Source organism: Euprymna scolopes, chromosome 10, assembly GCF_053919585.1.
Source record: "Euprymna scolopes isolate OS-2025 chromosome 10, ASM5391958v1, whole genome shotgun sequence".
NCBI classification, from domain to species: domain Eukaryota; kingdom Metazoa; phylum Mollusca; class Cephalopoda; order Sepiida; family Sepiolidae; genus Euprymna; species Euprymna scolopes.
The window spans coordinates 134515862-134539150 of NC_136491.1; the positions used below are offsets into that span (position 1 = coordinate 134515862).

At 32.5% G+C, this 23289-nt stretch overlaps 1 protein-coding gene across 12 annotated transcripts in view; it reads left to right on the plus strand.

The window, feature by feature from the left end:
* LOC145286282 (transcription factor Sp9-like) overlaps window positions 1–23289 on the plus strand; it is a 304352-nt gene that overhangs the window by 141969 nt on the left and 139094 nt on the right. For 6 of the 12 annotated variants that reach the window (XM_080135132.1, XM_080135126.1, XM_080135125.1 and 3 more), the window contains exon 2: window positions 19172–19290. The exons of the other annotated variants lie outside the window; for them this stretch is intronic. In XM_080135132.1, the coding sequence (XP_079991258.1) occupies window positions 19225–19290 (66 nt within the window). In that variant the 5' untranslated portion in view covers window positions 19172–19224. The remainder of the gene's footprint in view (window positions 1–19171; window positions 19291–23289) is intronic. 12 annotated transcript variants of the gene reach the window in all.

The window sequence follows — 23289 nt, forward strand, 5'->3', positions numbered from 1 at the left end:
AATGTGGTACTTTTAAGAAGATATATATATATTACAATAGAAAAATGTGAGCATAAAAAAGCAATATGGCTAAGCTTAAACATGGAAAAGAAAAGGACAAGATATTCAAGTAAAAATATAATACATTTTTAACTTAAAATATTGCAGCATTAAGAAATGATTATATAATGTTAAATTGAATTTTTTTAAAATTCTTAATGCTGCAATATTTTAATAATATTAAGTTATGAATTTATTATATTTTTTTACTAGAATATTTTGTCCTTTTCGTTTCCATGTTTGAACATATTACTTTCCATGCTCACATTTTTCTATTGTAATCCATTATTTTTTCTAGGCTTCCAGTAAATTCACTTGTTCTTCGTTTAAATTCAGTCGTTTTTTGCCCCGATAAACATAACATACGCATATATAAATCACAATGTACAGCATTCGTCAGATTTCATTCTCTCTGTTTCAAGAGCGATGAATTGGTAGCAACAATAGTCGCTGAAGCGACGTGGTTGCTATGGAAACCAATCATAAGAAAACGTCGCCCACCTCCTTACGTTTTTTTACGATTTTCAATACCAGTAAATTCATAACTTTTGTTTTACTGAAATAAAATTGTTTTTTTTTTCACAATATAGCTGAGAAGGTGATCTATAAACTGTAATACTTGTTTGAAATTTGGTCAAAAAGTGAGTGAACGGTGAAGCTTTAAAGCAGTTCTAAATGACTAAAACTGCCATATAACCATATATTCACAAACTTCCGTGTTTGAATGATATATCATTTGTTGACAGTTCTTAACCATGCACGCACCGACTCGGGTAGGATATGATATAAAGTCGGTTGGTATTTGTTCTTGGTGGTCGGTTTTTGATGAATCTCTATTATATAAAATGAAACGTTGTCTGTGTGCAAGTAGGTTTCATACGGGCTTGAAAACGATTGACGCGATTTTTATAAAATTTCACACTAAGGTATTTCTTCTGCCTGGCAGTGTTCTTAGAAATGTTTTGTCAGAATGTCTTCGATAAGTATCGAGAATCAAAATAATTCGATGAAAGAAGGAACAAGTGATTTTAAATAGTCAACACCTTATACAGCCTGACATCACAAGTAGATTTCAGACAGTTCATTACCCAACAAGCCTAAAGGCCAGATATATAAAATCAACAATAAGTTCTTTGATATGAGCATGTTCGAAATGAATGTTTCTGTTTAAAGCATAATTTTAACATAATACTTTACTTTTTTATTTTAAACTTAAGTTCAAGCGATTATTAGCGTAAAATCAGTAATACCAAACACATAAAATCAACATTAGATGTTTTGACATGATAGAGGTGAAATGAATATTTCTGTTTAGAGCACAATTTAATTATGGTACTTGGCTTTTGCATTCTAAACGAAATAATTTATAAAATTAACAGTAGTCTCTCTACAATGCAATGTAGACTACAATATATTGTGAACTGACATACCTTTCCATCGTACAGTATATTGAATGATATATATATATATATATATATATATATATATATATATATATATATATATATATGGCTGAGTGGGATAGCTTCCGTACATTTATATCAAATTTACCTCTACGTTCCATGTTTAAAAAAACGTGTTTTCCAAATTATCAGACCTGGCGGAATGGTTAATTGTAGGTGTAAACCGCTTTATACGCTTCAGAGAAATTCCAGCAAAAACCTAACAGCAAGCTGTAGTTCTCTCCAGAATGTGCTGCTGCCATTGCGTACAGAAATCACTATTCCCATTTCATCCAACATAGTAAATGCACTGAGACTAAAACCACCCATAGGACTGCTAGCAACCACTGTAAAAGAGAAATAAAGAAAGCGATAAGTCGTATGCTCAGTCCGTCAAAGTTGCTAATCAGCGGTTGGTTCCCACCATTTTTGGCAAATGACAAATAGGGTCCTGAATAGAAGTGAATCTGAGGTAATCTCGTCCGCATCTGACAAAGCCAAACTCTTTGCCAAAAGATTTTGCAGCTAATTCTACCATATGCAATCAGGCCCCCCACCGTATTTCCTGTGTCTGAAAACACGCTATGCGACATACAAATATCTGTGCGTGATGTTGCCAAACTAATCAAAAACGTCGATTCCAGTTAAGCAACTCGCCCTGAAAAAGCTTCAAGCAGAACTAGCTCCTACACTTACAAAACTGTTTAAGCGTTGTCGGAAGGAGAATTACCCCCCAACATCCTGGAAAACCTCACCAATATGTCTCGTATTTAAAAATTCAGGTGGTCGGTCATCTCCCTCTCAATATAGATCAATCAGTGTCCTGTACGTGATGAGTAAGTTGCTGGAATCTGTTAAATAGAGAAGTAGTCAACCACTTCAGTAAAAATAACCTTCTTAATGACATGCAATATGGTTTCCATTCTGCTAGATCTACAGCATATATGCTTACAGTTATATCTCATAGGATTAGTGAATCTCTCGATCGAGATTTCCTTTGATCTGGTGTATAAACGGGTCGAGGGACACTTTTTATCCTGGGTGTCGGCCTGTCTGTTGATTATTTTTATTCATTCTTATTCATTTTTTTAGTTCCTCATTGTCTACGGTTTCTTATTTGGTATTAGAAGTTGCCCTCTATAAATAGTGTCCCCGTTCGTAATCTGAAGAACATACTCGATGGGTTGAGACGGCGGCACTGTTTTTCCAATATTTGGTTCGGGTAAACTTCGATGAGAATTATCTTCATCTCAGTGAGTATTCAAGTTCTCTCTCTCGTGTGTGTGTGTGTGTGTGTGTGTGTGTGTGTGTGTGTGTTTGAGTTTATATGGTGTGTTTCTCTTTGTTTAATTTTATTTGAAAGTTCTACGAAATCAAGAAGCCCTTTTCTTCTGGGTCAACACTTAATCTCTATATGAAATACATAGTAATTCTATTTTATATTATTTTGCGATATGTCTGGCAGAAGACGGATAAAGAAGGAATGCGTTAGGGTAGTTATCATTCATTTATTATACATCTATATATCTATAAAAGTGAAAAAAAAACATTGACAAAATACATCTATTTTATTAAATAAAGTATGTCTATATGTATATTGAAATAATATATCTACCTCTTAAATCTATATAACTATAAAACTCAAATGACCTTGTAACGGATGTTGTAACACCATATCTGGTTCACGACTTCCGGTTGCGCATGCGTATATAAACATAAATCCATAACAGCGTAAACAAATAAACACAACCCACCGCCTTCCTTAAAAAAAAAATATTCTCCATTTTTAATACACCTTTCTTAAAAACATTCATACATTTTCTTCTACATCCCCAAAATAAATAAGCCCGAAAATGTTTTTTTAATTGCGTTACAAATAATCAACGCGACAATAAAACGTATTGTTTTACTGTGTACGTTTTCAGCGTCCCAATTGTTTTTTTTTGTATTTTTATTTTCGCGTTTAAGTTATCCAAATAAACAATTTTTACTACTTTTTGCATTTTTTTTACATCGTTCATTCCCGTATTACGTTTAAGTTATATTAACGCAATTTTCTTACAAATAAATCTACTTTAACCCGTTCACAATCATAAGAGCATTTTACAACGGCGATTTATCCATCACCTTCCTTTTTTGTTTAATTTATTCTCCATTTTTTTAATACACTTTTCTTAAAAAACATTCATGCATTTTCTTCTACACTATCAACATAAATAACCTCGAAAATGTTTTTCTTAATTTGCGTTACAAATAAATAATCAACGCGACAATAAAACGTATTTTACTGTGTACGTTTTAAGAGTCACAATTCTTTTTTTGTGTGTTTAAATCATCCAAATAAACAATTGTTAATACTTTCTGCTTTTTTTTACACGTTCATTTCCGCCTTGTCTTAATTAGTTTTATTGACCTTATTATTAACATATAAATTAGATATTTGACCCAACGGGTCATGAATGTTTGTTAAAAATAAATGAAAGAAGTTAGATTTTATTTTCCTTTTCTATTTAAAAAGCCATTCTGAAGATGGTGAGTGTTTTACCTATTCTGTACTTTCAACTAACAATTTCATTAAAAAAATATATATCAACATTTGAATTTAACTTTAAGTATTATGGTACTGTTCCATGCACTTTTACCTATAAGTATGGCAAACCACTTATAATTCAATGGTTGTAAGTTATTTCTTCAAAAATAAACAATTACAAACAGAACAACTCATAGAAATCTATCTATATTTTTACACTTTAATATACTTCCATAGAAATGTTTGTCACAAAAACTCTTTTCTTTACGTCACAAGTGTCGCGCTCATACATTAATGCCATAGCTAATATAATATACTGATCCAACGAGTCACGGGTAGTCTAGTATATCTATAAAAGTGAAATTGTCTGTCTGTGTGTACATTTCCTACCAAACTACTGTCAATTTTCATTCTACAGGCTTGAGATTTTACATAGGCGGTATTGAGATTTTGAAAAAAAAAATTTCAATCGGTTTTCGGCTAGAAACTTGGCTGTCAAAATTTAACGACTTGGCCTTAGAAAACTCTACCAAACCCCTCAACCAATTTTGGGCCTACAGACTTAACATTTTAAATGAAGATTATTTGAACATGGACTAAAAGTTTTCATTTGATTTGGGCACAAAACAATAAATGTAACGGGGGCAAAATTGGGGTCAAAGTTTTAAAAAATTTACCTATGCTATCTCTACCAAATTACTCAACCAATTTATGGTCTAAACATTTTAAATTTTGTGTAGTGTATTTAGACATAGGGCAAGCTTTGTAATCGGTTTTGGGCCGAAAATTCGGCTACCAAGAAATCAAAGTTTAAACAGTTGACCTTGGCAAACTCTACCAAACTACTCCGCCAATTTTGGGTCTAAACATTGAAATTTTAGATGTAGGTTTCCTGGACATGAGTTAAACTTTTAATATATATATATATATATATATATATATATATATATATATATATATAAGTTATAAACAGTACATAGGGCCCGAGCGAAGCCGGGCTGAACTGCTAGTATTTATAAAAGCGAGAATTTGTATAAGTGAATGAGACACTTCTCAATCTATATATTCAACACTTTTTAATCTACAGACTTTAAATTTAGTATATAGGGTATTTAGATATGTTGAAAACTTTTTAATCGGTTTTCACCCGGAAGAAAGGGCTGCTAAGGGGTCAAAATTGAAAAATTGGTACTTGGAGGTCATCGAATTATTATCTATTTGTCAACTGTTTCACGACTGCGCATGCGCTCGTTCACATGATAGCATCCTTATGTTAGGAATAAGTAGGTTTGAAATGCATTTTAAAGAACGTGACAAGCTGGCCTAATGGTTACCGTATTTGAGACGCTGTCTTTAGATTTTTGTTTCGATCTCAACTCGATATTTTTACTTATAACAATTGAACTGTTTTAAAAAAATGCTCGCATATATATGCCTCAGTTTCTTTCGTTTTTTTTTTAACTTCATTTTTTAAAGACATTTAACGTTACGTTTAATCACTACGGTATTTCTGTTTATAAGAAATAAGCATTAATTAAAATATAATATTTATGCGTATCTTACAACCGGGCAACGCCGGGCGGCTTTCTTTGTGTGTGTGTGTGTGTGTGTGTGTGTGTGTGTGTGTGTGTGTGTGTGTGTGAGAGTATATATATATATATATATATATATATATATATATATATATATATACACTCGAGTGTGAAAGACTTCCGTACAATGATGGGCTGATAAATTGTGCGTGTGTGTTAGGTTCGGCGCATTCGCCTTTCTCCTGTACTATTTGTCTTTCCCTCTTCGCGAATGACAAGTCGCTCGACAATTGAGATATCTTCCCGGTCACAAGTTCATTTATCTACCCCCTCTCTTTCTCTTCTCTCTGCCTGTCTATCTTCTCCCTCTCTTTATAAATCCCCCTCTCTCACACACGCGCTCACGAAGACAGAAAGCGAAGGGATATATTCAATAAAGACACGCTAATGCATAATGTTGTCTTTAATGGCATCCCAACCACGGGCGACAATTGCCCCCGGTGAAATAACATACCAGAATAGACACATACGCCTCTTGTGTAAGCACGACCCAACCTCTCACCGCTACGTACATATGTATAAATGCCATTTACATTTTAGTTTCTTCTGAACATAGTATTCAATCACTTTAAGACATCACGTAATTATTTAGTTAAAGACCTGAACGTTGCATTCGAATATATAATGCACGTATGTAGGTGTAGCAGATGTTTTGGAACAAAGAATAACAAAACGATTGACGGCGGAAAAAAAAAATCCGCATTAACCCTTTTAGCGCGGCTGTCGCAAAAGTACGACAAGTCCACCACCTTTAACAGCAGTAGATACATGATAAACTGGTTTTGTTTGCAATATAAGCCGCAACAGCACAGACAGTCACACTGAATACAGCAATTGACTGTGTGCATGAAAAAATGATAATTCTCAATGAGCGGATGGTCAATTATCATTATGAATTCAAGATGGCCGCCATCACAATATGCAAAGTAGTCAATTTTTTACAATTTATTTTGATAGTTTCTATTTACACGCAACGAATGTTAATTAACATAGTCTAGACATATCATTAAAAAGTTCAGTTTACAGTCATGTTAAAGTTGTAAACAATAATTTTTAAATCGAATGTGCTCCAACGAACTCAAAGCAATTGTACTCCCTCGACATAAATACTTCTAACCTGACTATCAGAAAACTCCCACCTCTACAATGTAGAGATCACTAGATGCCAAAAAGCCTTCTACTTAAATGGCTTTTTCTCCCAAACTGCTAGATTTTGGAATTCCCTGCTGGTTCCCTGTTTTCTTTTACTTCGACATGCAAACCTTCACGTGTAATGTAAAGATCTCTTATTGTTCAGCCCTCTATATTGTATCAATGTAGATTTGGTCCCAAATAGTAGGTCCTTACGCCCAAGCGGCACTGTACCTTATTTGTGGTGACATAGCAATAACTTTTTTTTTTTTCTAAAAGAAAAAAAATGGACTCCGAGACTGGATAAACAAAAAATGGTTTCTGAATAAAATGCATTTCTCATGTTTTTTTCTGCGAATCGATACATCGTATTATAAAGTTCAAGTGTAATTGCTATATAATGTAATTGTGACGGAGGTCGGCTATCTTGGTTCATGTTTAAACAAGATTGTATACTAAGTGACTAATGGTTATATCATGCTCTAGTAAGTATTATAATAAAACTGTATCACGCGAAACTAAAATAAAATACACATCAAGTGCGCTTGAAACCAAATCACAACGTAATATAAGGAAAATAAACAAATATTTTACTTGTTTGAAATTCATCACAAATATATTTCAGAGGTATACTCCATCTTCAGTGTGTTGTTTTTTTTTTAATCTTTTTTCTTTCTTTCTTGCCATGTTGTAAATTTGGAGAAAGTCTGTGTGTATAGAGCCGCGCGTTGTATCTGGCGGTTGTATTTTAAAATGTTTGAAATCTGCATTGGTAACGCGAGAATATCAGGAAAAAAGATACAAAACAACACCCTGAAGATGGAGTCTACCTCCGAAATATATTTTTGATAAATTTCAAACAAGTAAAATATGGTTATTTTCCTAATATTACGTTGTGATTTGGTTTCAAGCGCACTTGATGTGTATTTTATTTTATTCAAATTAAAACAACGTTTCTATATGAATTCTCATTCTTTTTGATATATATATATATATATATATATATATATATATATATATATATATTAGTAATGTATAGGAAAATAAATTTTAAATAATCAGACCAACCTATCAGGATAGAAAAAGTTCTAGATGGTTAAGAGAAGCAAATGGTAGAATAAAATAAAGATAAGATAAAGAGTTCTCATAGCAAGTCAATTAGGATCAAAGAAAAAGGAAATAGGGAAGAAACCTACCAAGACATTTGAATGTAATTCTCATTGACCTGATAATGTAGTAAATTCCCCATCTACCTTATATATATATATAGTGAATTGATAATTTCGAACTCTGTGAATATAGCATAGAAATATCAACGTCGACTAGCCTGTCACAGTTTTGAGATATTCATACATTTTTATATATTATAAATTATAAATAACCAATCATAGAGCCTCTACTTGTTATTTTTATTTATTTATTTGGAAATCCTGATTTGTTTTCGTTTTTCTTGTTTCCATCAGGGGTAAATTCTAGTGATTATCTTTCAGAAGTAAACAAATTCAATAAACATATACATACAAAACAATGAATTAAATTTACAATTTTGCACTTCTTTTGCCAACAGCCCCCCCCCTATAATCGCTATTTATGTATTTTTGTATGTTAGAAATTGATAAATTATTTGTACTGTAAACTACCGGAAGGACTATTTAAGAACTACAAAAAGGAGAGTGGTATAATTAAAACGAGCGACTTTTGTGCCCCAGAATTTATTTTTCTAAATAGTCAACACCATTCTTAATACAATACTTACAGGGTCTGATGAAGCCTCGGTCGCAAATGTCCGAAGCGCGCATTGACCCGTCACATCTCCTCATTGTGCTGGCGTAAACTTCATAAACGTTTAACAGGCGCCGGTAAATTTTGATCGGTTCAATTTTTTCCTGCGTTGAAGAATGCAATAGCGTATCTCTACTTCTGACGTACGTCCACGACAGAAGTTGCTTTCTTGGTCTCACACCATCAGTATCTGCAAGGAAGTGATAAAATTTTGATTTTATGAATGCATAAGTTCAATCACCAAAACAAATAAATTTGCAATCCAGTCGGGCGCAAAAAAGAAGACATTATTCGTAATATATTAAATCGACAGCTTACTACGTTGATTTTGTGTTCAAATATTTGGATATAGTTTTTCTTAATATATTTGATTCAATGTTTTTAAAGTGATGATTAATGTGTGAAATGTCCAAAAGTCTGAAAATGGTGAAAAAAACACTTCGAAAACAAAAACCGATGTATCGATTTATTTATCTGCAGCCGAAGCTTGTAACTTAGCAATTAGTTTTAAGAAATTCTTTTGCATGGAACGTATAATAAATGTTTTCTGAAAGACAATGAATCTATTAGATAGAGTTCCTTGTCAGGACCAAACTAACTATATATCTTTCTCCAAATTTTCCTGTCTCCCATCAACTGCCTCAGATCTTCAGGATCACAGCTGGCGTCATGTGCAATTTACTGGATGTCCGTGGATCAAGGTCGTTTATGCTCGTGCATCCGTGCCGTCGAATTCACAATAATACATTTCTATAGGCGTAGAATATAAAATGTAGATTTAAAGATAACATAATAGTATAGATAATTGGATTATTCTCATCTTGTACAGTAGCCATCCGGGATACGGTGGCCCAAGGATACGGTTTGTTCAGGTTACAATGTGGAATACGATGTTTTTCTGGTCGCTGATTACGATATTTGCCGCCTGGCATTGCCCGGTCGTAAAATACGCTTCATTATAATATTTTGATTTATGCAGATTTCGTATTTATTATATTATATTGGACCCAATATATAGTAATGATTTAAAAAGTTTAAAAAAAAAAAAAATTACTCGTGCGCCACCACCGAGAATCGAAAACAAAACGTTTAGCTTACGATCTACATTTTCCTTTTGCGTTAATGCCTGTGCTATGAAGACATGTTTGCTGCAAGGCTAATTAAAACCTGAACCAATAGCTATTACGTAACGCATGCATATTCGTAATGCCGGTGTTTGACCTTCACTTAGCAAAGTTCATTTCTTTCATTTTTCACACTTTTCCACTGATTTTCCCCATCTAAAACTCAAATATAAACTGACAGGAGTTTGGAAGGCAACATTTTAAACAAATATATATACACAAGCATAAATATATCTAGAAAGAGTTTAGTATTTACTGTAACAATTTTGCGCAAATATTACACAAGTATAAATCATGTTGAATATCTGCATGGATATAATTACACGTAATAATTAAGCAAATATGATCATCCCATAAGAAAACCGAAAAAAACTAATAGGGAATTAATTAAAATGAATATTTAAAAGACTATGCAAATTACTAAATCTTTGTAGATGAATGCAATTCCACGACGACAGTTGTTTTCTTTTTAAATAAACAGAAGAAAAGGTTCACCTTTTTTTCTTGGCGTTCGGGCCAAGATCTTTTTTCTGTTATCAAAGTGTAGTATCTGTTCCGGCAGATACTGCAATCAAAGTAATATGTTAGGGCAACCCCACATATAACATTTCTCTTGAGCAATGAGTTTTGGTCAACGGGGAAACCCTTCATACCAATTGTCACTGTCCAGTTCCCTCTCGGGGGAACTGATCTTCCTCCCTTAACTCCGCATTAAAAAACGGCCTTGTACCTGAGTTGTTCTGTGGGGAAGCAAATGTTACTAAGTAAATTATTGACATTCGGGTCGGAATCAAAGTGTAGTATATGTTCTGCTGCTACACTTAAGGTAATTTGTCTCGGTCAATTGAGGGAAACTCTCTATACTGGGACAATTATTATTTTTGATCCCTACCAGAGAGCCCCTTTGCCATTTTTCGTGGAACTGGTTTCCCCCCACATTAAAAACGACCTTGTGTCACATTTTGCTTTCGTGGGGAAGCAAATAAATGCTAATAGGAAAAAGAGTTTTTTAATAAATCAATACAAAAAATTATAGAAGTATAAATATTTAAATATTATGTAGGTACGTTTAGGTATATATAGTTAAATGCAGACATGTTTCGTTGTCTCTACGCTTAAATAGTGCGGCTGGAATTCAAAATCCTGGTAGGTCTAGCTGAACTGATGAGGTGTAGAAGCAATGAGACTCTTATCTAGGGATTACTCTTTGTTTCTTACTTTCTCTCTCTCTCACTCTCTCTCTATCTATCTATCTACCTCTCGCGTGCTTTCTATCATATAGGTAATGCGATTTATATCAAAATTATTTACTTAGGATCCACATAATTGAACATCAACGACCAAATAATGTACGATTGTTTCAAAGACGATACAAAAATATTTGAATGCAGCCTCATCGGCACCGTGATTAGATACCAAATAAAAATACATAAATAATTAAAATTAAATAAGAGTTGGATATAAAATGATTAACAGCAAATGAAGCTTGTGTGCTAAAGGAGATAAATATAATGTATTAAATATAAGTATAATGAAAACATTCTAAACTTGTGTGTGTGTATGTATATATGTATATATATATATATATACATAATTTATAAATTATATATTTTCGTAAATAACAGAGCCATGTATATAGCAGAGCAAAAGTAAGTTATGAAAAGTACAACCATTCCGATCTCATCAATTTAAAAAAAAAAAAAAAAAACTCAAAGCGTTTTCAAAAGAGAGAGTTGGTTGAGATTTTTTTTGTCCAACCGGGAAGAAATAGAAATATTAAGGTCGAACCAAGTTTATTTGTTGTTTTTTCTTTTCACCCCTCCCGCTCTTTCCCTATCTCCCCCCTCTCCTCTCTTTCTCTCTTCTATATATATATATATATATATATATATATATATATATATATATATATATATATATATAATGTGTGTGTGTGTGCATATCTCTGTATATAATCGCACATAATATTTATTTTTAAGTAACAGAATAATAAAAAAAACAACAGCAGGGAGAAATAAAGCAAAATGTTTATTTTACAAGCGACAAATCACTCGGAAGTTTTGTTGTTTTTTGTTCTTGTCTCTTCTGCCTTTGTTCCCAGATTAGCTTTTCCCGCTGATTTTATTGGCACCGGTGTTTTGAAATAAAACTTAATGATCGTCTTTGGGCGATAAAAGGGAATAAAGAAAGAAATCCTAAAGCGAAAAGAATTATAAAATTGTTTCCATTATTTTTGTTTTGTTTAGTTTCTTTTTCTATTTGGACTTTCATTGAAGATCAACCCATTAACACTTGAATTGCGAAAACCTGAACTTGATAGAATTAAAGCCGCCTTTATTTCCTATTTTTTCCTTGTGAATTTTTCTTTTCCTACTTTTCCTTTTTTTTTTTTTTTTTTTTTTTTTAAGCTCACAAAATCGAATCAAAACTGGATCAAATTTCTTTCGAAATTGCGACGACGATAACAAATTTACAAACTAATTTTTAAACGAGCGAATCATTAGTTTCACACTTTTTTTTATCGCTGTATTCAGAAGCGTCTTTGCATTTCTATAATGCATCCGTCCGTCGGCTTCTTCCACCTCCGTTTAAAATTGCATCTGCGCACCTAAAGACGTAGTTAAGTTGGACGTATTCTGTTAAATGCGTCCAAGAATTTCTGCATGAGGCTCTCTCTCTGCCGATGTGTCAGTTAAATTTAAAATGGTGTCTTTGTCTGTCACGTTTCATTTTCGTTGATCTGTCACATTCACCGTTGAAAAGACATCTTCGTCGGTCTGCCACGCTAAATTTTGTAATCGACATTTTCATTGGTCTGTTACGCTTAAATTTGAGGTAAAATTTTCGTCAGTCTGTCATATTTAAAATAGAAACCTTCTTTTCTGTCTGACACGCTCAAATTTGAAAAACGTTAATAAACCAGACTTTGTGGCTTGTTAAAACTGACAAAAGTTATAGCCCGCTAAATTAAAATAAGAGCTTTAAGCCAAATTGATGGCTGAATATCGTTAAATGTGTGCTCATTTTTTTGCATTAAATACTAATCCATATCAATCGCTAAATGTGCATCGATTGAATACCATAATATTTGGTTACAAAAGTATATATAAAACTTTAACCAGATTTACCCAGTATTTTCAGATAAAACGTATAACGGACAGACGAAGAAAAACAGGCGAAGAGAAATATAACATAGATAAGAGAGGATTTTTCAGTTCGTTGGTCTGTCAATTTTAAATTTGAATCCTAATTTAAGAAAACAACTATCTTCAGAAAATTCGTTATTTTATTTTCCTTTGCTGTGAGCAGAGTGCGGTATTTGTCATGAGTCTGTCCATCTTTTCTGTTCTCAGTGACTGCGACGTCCATTTTAAACCAGTGGTTCTCAATCGTTTGTACCCATTGACCCCTTTTACCTTTTAGTTTTTGCTGGACATCTTCATAAGTAATGAACGTAAGAGCATGTTTTGCTTGTGGACCCCCAGACATATTACATAGACCTCTCGTTTGAAAACCGTTGATTTAGACTGAAGTAAATTGTACTGTTTCAACCGTTAGCTCCCTTTTTGAAGGCTGGATTTCCCTCACATTAAAAACCGATCTTGTGTCTGTCTTCGTGGAGATGCAAGTAAATTGAAACGAATTCATTTACCTTTTTTATCTACAATAATAAAAATGTAATTTAAAGTAAAGTATAAAAAAAACAAAAACACTTGTGATCATAAATGTTGTATTTGTTTATTCCCCCCCCCTCATTAAGTCAGATATGATATCGGTATTTGATGTGGGGGAGGACCTGGCTTCCTCAAAAGGGACACTCTGGATTGTAAAATATAAGACTCACCTCAGTCTAGAAAGATTTCTTTTACTAACCTGGAAATAAACAATAAGCAGATATAATAAATGTAAATCTCTGTACGAAATAAAGACTTATATATTAGTGGCCTGGCAAACCGAACTATCAAAACTGAATCACACTTGCAGGACACTATATATATATATACAAATGTAGGAAAATTTGGGCATATTTAATTGTTTTGAAAATATAGGTTCTTTTGTTACCAATTATCATTAAATTTTAACCCTACAATACAATTATAATCTACAAAAAGCCTGAAAATGTTCGTGTAGTTTGGTTTCATAGAACCAAAGATATGAGCATTTCAATATTCAATTTGGCTACCAGTATAGATATATCCATAGTTATACCACCTTTCTTTGGCAATTTTATAAGTTCCAAATCTAAGCGACTATTGATCAGAATTTAACAAATGAAGGCTCGTTGGACAGGTAATGACCTGAATTTTGTAGTGGATTATGTGAAATTTGCCCTTACGATCATACATTAAGGGGATCATTTATCATTCAGATCATATTTTGGGCACTTTTTCCAGCCGTAAAATGTTTCAATTATTTGTTTTCTTAGTTTTCCATATGAATTACAAAATATCTGGTATTTCCCTCCAAACCTCTGGCCTTGATGCAGGGGAGACTAAAACTTGCTGCTATAGTTTCAAATGATCTTAAATAACAGCAAGAGGAGACTTGATTTCAAATATTTCTCACATGTTATATCTCCCTCTTTGGTTTCATACATAAAGTAAATTTCACAGTGTATATTTGATACTGGAGATATTCATAATCGTACATTATTTCCAAAAGAGGGGAGATATAACATATGAGAAATATTTGGAATCAAGTCTCTCCTTGATGTTGTTTTCAATAACAGGGGTTTTATGGAAATATATACACAATATATAATAGATATCATAAACTATAGAAGAGCAAAATGAATGAAACAAAAAAAAAATCTAAAATTGTACCCTGTGTGTGTATATGTACTTTTTATTTGTTTTACATGTTTTTACATATATTTGTTATACATAGTCACTAGTATGTCGCTCCACATTCATGAGTATGTTTCACTCAGCCAGTTACAAGTAACTAGAGACTTCTTCAGACGATATTGCTTATACACATTTTAGTCCGGACTAAACTGTTGTATAAGTAATATCGCCTGAAGAGGTCTCTTGTAACTGGCTGACCGAAACATGCTCCTGAATGTGTAGCAACACATAAATGCTTATGTAAAACAAATAAAAAGTATATCTTGTCCTACTTCGGTATTGAGCACTCTTCGCTCCTGTATTAACCTCACTAAAAATGATTGACTTCTTCATCTCTGGAAAATAATAACCTGGAATTATATATATCCTAAATAGAGCCCCTCTCTTTTTTTTTTTTTTTTTTTTTTTGTTTTTTTTTTTTTTGCCACTTTTAGGTTTTTCGCTTATACGGAAGCAGTGCTATAGAATATTTTCATTGCTTTATGAGTGTAAAAGAACGAGAATACTTGACCATTTCCTTTACTTTATTTGAAGCAATGAATTACTTTCTATTCATCAGTTAAACACCGCAAATCTTTATTTCAATAATAAGAGGGTTATCGTAATAAACATGTCAGCCATTTTTAATCTATTAGAAACGGATATTTTTAAATGGCAGATCTGTTGATGAGCGTGCTTAGTTTTATTCAATATTTTTTCAAACTTTATGTCATTAATTCGAAAGGTCAAGTGTTGTGATTCATTTGCTTACATAAATCTATGAAAAATATTACTTTTCTAACCTGCCATATCCTATAAAAGAACGTTATTTATCATAGTGATTCTTTTTATAGGTTTACTTAAGAAAAATTAGTATTTATTCCTATGTCAACAATCATTATTAATATTTTTTTACTCAAAAGGAGTAACCACACAGGCCATCAACGAATTCTTTTCAAGAAAAAAAAATATGGTGTTCCCTGAAGTTTGAGTGACGTCTCAGATTTCTAGTACTCACCACCTATTTTGTAAATTAGTTTGTGTTATCGCAAAAGCAGTTTACTGGTGTTTTTTTCAGTGGTAGCGGCTATTGGTATTCCCTGGAATTTGGGTGACAATAAGCCTCCACAAAGTCATAGTCTTCTTTGCCCCAATCCAATGGAGGTCTGAACAGTGCTTTATTCTCTTCGTCAGTGCATCCCCCTTCTCGATTATTAAGTGTGAGGTGGCATAATTCAACACTACAATTTTTTGTTTGGGGGGGGGCGATTAATTTACAATGATACAGTGTCAGTTTTCATGATTCCACGTGGTATTGGTGTATTAGTTTCTATATACCCGGCTTGCTCCTGTAGCTCATATGCATAAGTCTAAATATTCAATGGTTTTCTTTGATATTTCAGCTGTTTTTCATTATTGTATTTTCCCAGCCATTCCTCTGATTCCAATCTCTCTCCTCCTTTTCTAAAAGTTTTTTTCGGAATTGTTACTAGTGTTGTTGTTGTTATTATTATCATTATTATTAGATTAACTTTATCTTTCATATACCACCTGAGCTCTCTGGCCAGTTCTGTGTATTTTCTCCGCTTTTCTGTCTCTTTGATATTCACTCTGTGGTCTGTTGGAACGACGAAGTCTACGATATGGCATAACATTTTCTTCTTCTTCTTCTTCTTATTATTATTATATACTCAGTAAAAAGTTCACACAAGTGATCATTAGCTATTGATCATTATTATTATTATTAGTAGTAACAGTAGTAGTAATATAAAACTATTGTGAGAATTATCGATTAAATATATCCTATTAAATATCTACCAATTATTATAGCCTGTAAAATATTTAAAATTGTGCTTTTGTTAATTCAAAGCAATTTGTATTTAAAAAGCAAAATCAGTATAATGTCAGGTCATATTGTTATAATAATTTTTGTAAAGCTATTATGATTTTATCAATTTACATATTATTAAAAAGCTGTTAATTACATGTAACAAAATACTAGTGGTAATAGTTGTAGCAATAACAGTAGTAGTATTGGTAGTAGCACTGGTGTCATTATTGTTTAAAATTTTTTGCTGTTTTTTTTTAAATTCAAATCTATTGTATTTTTCTCAGATTATTAAATGTTTTATGTTACTGAGATATAAGTGTGGTTAATTTGCATAAAACTACAACATTTAAACTATTTTGTTATTATTGCTACCGATATTAATAATATTACAATAAGTATTGTAAAAGTGTTATACATTTTTTATTGTTAATGATTATTATTTTATACTATTCACGTCTAATATTATTTGTATTTTATAAACATTGACTATAAAAAAATTGCGAAAACGCAAGTGTATTCTTCGTGCTGAAAAAAAATTGAAATCGTTTATTCTCATCTTATTGTTTATCATTTTTATTATGATAAGTATAGTAATATTGTTATAAATCTTATATTGATATTCTGTTTATTATTTTATTACGTTATCAGTTCACATCTGATGTCATCTCTACTGTATAACAATTAACTATCTTCGTAGATGGAAAGAAATTCAAATCGTTTATTATCATTGTCATTACAATATTATTTTTATTTGTTTTATTTAATATTTAATACTTCGAAAATGAAACGTACATCTCCATTTTGATTGATGAATATTAGTGAGGCTATACTTATAGCACATTTTATTATTTCTTATATTTATTAAATTAGCTACAGTAATTTTCTTATCAATGTTGTTTTTATAATTATATTAGGTCAAAGCTAATGCTATTTGTATAACATGCAACTATAATGCAATAAAAATTTGAAGAAAAAGAAAACGTAATTTTTTATGAAAAAAATTCAAATTGTTTATTCCTATCGAATTTATTTTATAACCATTTATCATACTATTACAATAGCTTTAAACTATTTGATCTGCTTAATATTTAATACTTCGAAAGTGAAATAATAAATATGTGTCAGATTAAAATTTTTGATATATTTTGTAATAAAAATGAAAATATATAATATTTGGCGAATAATTAGAATCAAACAAGAAACAAATACAGAAATATATTTATGATGTATGGACCTGCTCCGGAATTCAGCTGTCATTCCAAAAATCGCGTAAATTTTTCAAGTAATTTATTTTTAACTACGAAAATTATTTATTTTACGATCTTAGCATTGTAAATAATAAGTTATAACCATTAAAATAAACTCGGTAGTTCGAATTTAGTTGTGTTCCCTATTAGAGTGGATCAAAGAAATCTCAGATCAAAATGATAATAAAATGATTTTCTGAGTTAAAAAAATAACTACTTAATCAATTTACGTGATTTTTGAAGTATGACATTTTAATTCCGTGACGCGCACATACGTTATAAATATTTTTTCTGTATTGTTAGTAAATAAGTGATACTCTAAATAATCTAACATTGTAATAAATATTTGATGACTATATTATTTTATTATTAGTTCCATGTTAATATTATTTTTATCGTTTAACAGTAAACTATAATAAGATATGAATTAAAAAATGTAAAATTTCAGCCTACATGGATAAATAATCAATTCAAATCGTTTTTTCTTATCCAATTGTTTTGTTGAAGAATAAGTATTTGAAAAATGAAATAATATCCAGTTAATTTATTATTTGCCGTTGATTGATTAGTTGCTACAATCGTTATAAAGTTCAAAGATACGGATGAAATTCGATTTGGGAGCAAACACCTAACCGTATTATTTTACTTTCGTCTGTAAACTTTAATTCTACCATTAATAACTTTCGGATTAAAAATTTAAATGGTAAAAAAAAATCGTTTAATCCCTGAAGACCACGGAGAATAAAACACCAAAACTACCATGTTTGATTCAGTCGTTTTAGGCAGTTTCATTATGTAATTTTGTGGGACGTTTTTGAAGATTTGCAAAACTATACACTTTTGGAAAGGTTATTGCCTACGCAATCCGTAAATCAATGTTTAAGTAAATTCCAATGTAGCCGCCATATACACATCAAACATTGTTTTTCTGATTCCTTAGATAATAAACTTTCGAAAAATGTATAGTTTTGCAAATATTCAAAAAAATTCCCACAAAAGTTAAAATCAAGACATAAGGAACTTGACTATTTATTCATTTCGCATAAAGCGGATGATTCTATTATCAGCATTGGTTTCCCCAGTATTTCTCTAGTCAGAATTCTTTCTAGAAAAAATCTGGTTCTCACAGGATTAACTACGTGACGTTTGCCTGCATTTGAAAGTGTTTCTGTGAACCAAATCGGATTCGAATTTGTCATACCTAGGTTTCCAATCCGTGTCATTAATACAACACAACACGTCCTCTTCTCGTACACATCTGTAAAAATGGAGCAAAAATCGTCAGAAACGGTGTTTACTCCGTGGTTTTCGGTGTTCGAACGTGGTTTTGAACCTTTAAATTAACAGATAAAGTAATTTCTGGCTAGAATTAAATTCTATGTGCAGTCGCCGAATATTATGTTTGCTTCTAACTAAAAAAAAAAAACAATATTTTTTACCCGCGCCTCCACTGTACTAATGAGCCAAACGTTTTAATTATTTTATTTCAATTTTTTTTTATTAGTAAGTCAATGAAAGGAAGTGTGGAAAATTATTTTTAAATTTAAGTGACCAATAACATTTTTGTTTTTCTTCTCGTGACTCGATACTTAACCGCTTTATTTTTCTGATACATTTATGTCTGTAGATACGCAGAACTAAAGTGAACTAAAAAATCCCGCACTGTTTAGAAAATAACACATGGATATTTTGTCAGAACCTTCGCAAGAAAACGCAATCAGCACACACAACCATCAAGACCTAAGTGTAAGTAGCATTATCATACAAACCACGTTCAAATTTCAGATCATCGGATGAAACGGTGACGGCCGTGGCGCATTCGTCATCAGCGCGATGTTTCGAGCTTTATGTGCCGGGTTCGAATTCTGTCGGGGCGTATTGCATCATTTTCATAATTGATTTTGAATCCATCTCTCACGCTACGAGTGAAAGGATAATAACTCTCAAGCCTTGGTAGTTTTAGTAACTGTCTTAGGAGGATGAGCATAGTCAGGCATGTTTCATGGAGAGAATATGCCTTTACACGTATACTTAAGACAAAAAATGCTGATATATATTTCATTAAATAAAATAGTCGCTTTTTGTCTATTTATTCTGTTTTGAGCCCTTTCTATATAGCGAATAATAATATAATATATATATATATATATATATATATATATATATATATATATATATATATTGTGTGTGTTAAAGTAGGTTACTTGAAGAAATAAGTGATATGGCATAGCCGGTTCAACCATTATATCTTAAGTTGTGTCTGTTTGAGTCTATTCGTTACATTTTTGCATTGTTCTACCTTCTATAAACTTAAATTTCTTCTTCTTATATATTATAGATTATATAGAAGCAACATTCCTTCCCTTAAGCATATTTCATAAATATTATAGACAGCTTCTGTCTTGATTCTTTAGTTTGGATTCTTTTTAGTCTTCTAATAACTTTTCTTATTTCTGACAATAATGGTCTAATGTAATAATCTCATTTTTCCGATCCGTCTGTGTCCATCTTAAGGAATGATTATCACTAAAGATACGTTCAAGGATGGGATACTGCTGCCATATCTGTGCGAGAGCTGCTAAAACAACCTATCCTGCCTTGACAGAGCACAAAATATACTTTGTGGCTTAGTGGGGGATGCCCTTTTCTCTTCTCTGCAACTTCTCTCCCACAGAAGAGACGTTGCGAGCCTGTCTTTGTTTTATCGTTATTTCCATGGCAAGTGTTCGACTGAGCTCCAATCTCTGCCCCCCTCACCAATCTTTCATGATAAACACCCGTTTAGCTGAAACCACTCTCATTAATTTTCCCCACTCTTTATCTGTGTCGTAGATTTCATGAACAAAGCTTCTTTCTTAGAAGTGCACGACTGTGGAACTTTCTTCCGTTTGCCTGTTTCCCATCTGACTACAACTTAGATGTCTTCAAGTCCAACATAAAACAAATTCCTGATGAACCGCCCCCTTAAGACACTTTATCAAATCTCCAATATTAACGATTACTACGATACTATCCCATTGATTACTGCACACGCAATAACCCCTATCCCCGAGTGGCTTCCGGGCCTTGATAAATGGTAACCTCCTTGTAAAAAATAAAAAAAAAATTACCAAGCAACTAGAAAATTGTCTCGATATTTAATATATATATATATATATATATATTATTTTACGTATCTATTTTCAGTATTTACTTCGACATTGGTCGATACGCAAGTAGAGCTAGACAGTACGTTTTGAAGATATATGGCTATTAAACTACACAACATTTGCTTAGCTAATAGCCTGACGGGTCATCAGTGGGATAAAACTCGTAAAATTCTTTGTAGCTTAATTGCCATATATTTTGAAAACTTATTCCCAGTCAAACAACGTCGTAACTCATACGAGCCATGCAAGCCAAAAAATCGTGTGACCTGCGACGTTCTTTAACTGTAAAAATAATTATATAATATTACATGCTGAAAATTCTTACGAGAGAGCTAAAATAATTATCCACGTGTTTCACAGTCACTACGATTCATCATTGAGCCTGGCTATGACAAAATTCGAAATCTCGATCACAGGAACTGTAATTGAGTGCTCTACTAAATTGCAAGACCTATCAATTATGAATTTATTTTGTATTTGTTATTGTTAGGCTTAAATGGGTGTTACAACTACTGGTGCTTTGTTTCCTAAGCATTCGAGAGATTTCACCCTTAAATAATGTTGCCCTAGTTTTAGAAATTATATAAATTTTCAGAATATGAGAGATTATATAATTATTACCACAGCCAACAAAGGAGAAGTTCCGCTCTCATTTGGACTCGTATATGTCTGACATATACGAACTCGGGATTCGAAACCCGAGCGTCTTGCATGCGAGGCGAATACTCTGCCACATGGGCAAACACACTACACACAAGAAAGTCTATTAACTAACACAGATCAAGCAAGCTACGGCGAAATTCGACTATGGAATAAACCTACTATGTCTTTAATAAGGGATGTGGTCATCCAACCAGCTATAACCCGAAGCCGATGTCTCACACGTGTTTTATTGGTTGGCATGGCTCTTGGGAGTTGCAATATTGCTTGATCGTCGAAATAATATGTTGTGTGTGTGTGTGTGTGTTTGGTATCGCATAGATTATATTTGCATTGACACATCGGTTAGTTAATCCACGTTAAATCTGGTCAATAGTAGATGGTTGGCATTTGAGTAGTGTTGAAGCCCTCCTTACAAAACTAACATCTACTCTTGCTATCGAGCAATAACAGATAATGGTTATTCTCTATACGATGTCTACCTTTCTAAATAACCGCGACTCTAGAATGACAGAATTTAGCTGTTGGGTGTTTACTGCTATAGCAGCAGAATGCACTTCTATATAATTTCTATTGAGAAAAAAGTGTACATCAATATCACCTCTCACAATGGATTGGTGAAATTGTAATTACACTGCTGACCTTGTTATTTTTGTATTAAGTGTTTGCGGATAGAAGAAATCTGAATTTCAAACGGTCGATCGTGGATAACAATTAGCATCATTTGATTCTGTATGCATTATTAGATACCTCTTTTAACTGCGTTCGATCATGTGACATTCATCAAAAGTTGAAAGTGAGATAGTTTGCATATCAAAATTTTGTGAGAAAACAATGCGTATTCCCGTTGGATAGGAGCATTTAGACATGTAGACACACATAACAAAATCTTACTCGCAGTGAAATAAATATTTACATAGTTACGTAAAAAATCTTCAGGTTTTGATGCACATATTTCCTGCATTTTCAACAGAACGTAAAAGACTGTTTGCTGCCAAACATGGGCGGTTCTACTGAGAATCAAATTTCCATTTTAGCCAGGTTTTTTTCTCTCGACACAAAAGTCAAGTCTATACCATTTCTGAAATAGCCTTTTCCTTAATAGTAGTATGTTTCTAAGCCTGTGCAATTTTAGAAGCTCCACCTTCCCAGGTTTTTCCTTCTTTTTGAAAACTAGTTAGTTTATTGCTAATCATCTGAGGCGCCCCTATCAGGGGAATGCCGACGGAGTTTACCAGACATATTTTTAGGCAACAGTGCACCTCCTTAGGGGCGCTCACTCTTCAATCCCATTTTCCGACCCTTGTATCACATCTTCCGCCATGGGAGGGAAATAAAACTCTCACAATATCATGTTTACACTTTCTCCGGGATAATTTTTCTTTTGGGGGGGGGATAAAACACGAGAACACAAATATCAATCAATACCACAAAAAAGTATCAGAAGATTTGAAAGAATTGATAGAACGGAGAGGGGAAGCACCGTCCACACCTCGACTGAAAGCTTATTGAGAATACTAAAAGCTTATGGAAAGGAGAGGCTTATTATCAATCGGATGTATAAGGCAATTGACCTTTATAAGCGAAACCCCAATGATACACGGCTGACGAAAGCATTCAAAATCTGTTGCGATCGTTATCGAAAGTATCTGAGCACTTGAAATAAGAGGGACTTGTTATCACTCGGAATCCAATGTACATCAACTGTTTTGTAATGATTCGAGTGACAAATTTTAATGAGTAACAAACAATCCTTTAAAATAATTGTATGCTGAAACCTATTTGCCAGAATTGCACTAAATTTAACTTATTAGTCCCCACTGTTCCATAGATCATTCCCTCATAAAATCTATAATATGTATATAATTATAAAACTCAGATCAGGTTGCATGCTTGGTCGTTTAAACAATTCATCCGCTTTCTGACTTCCAGTTTC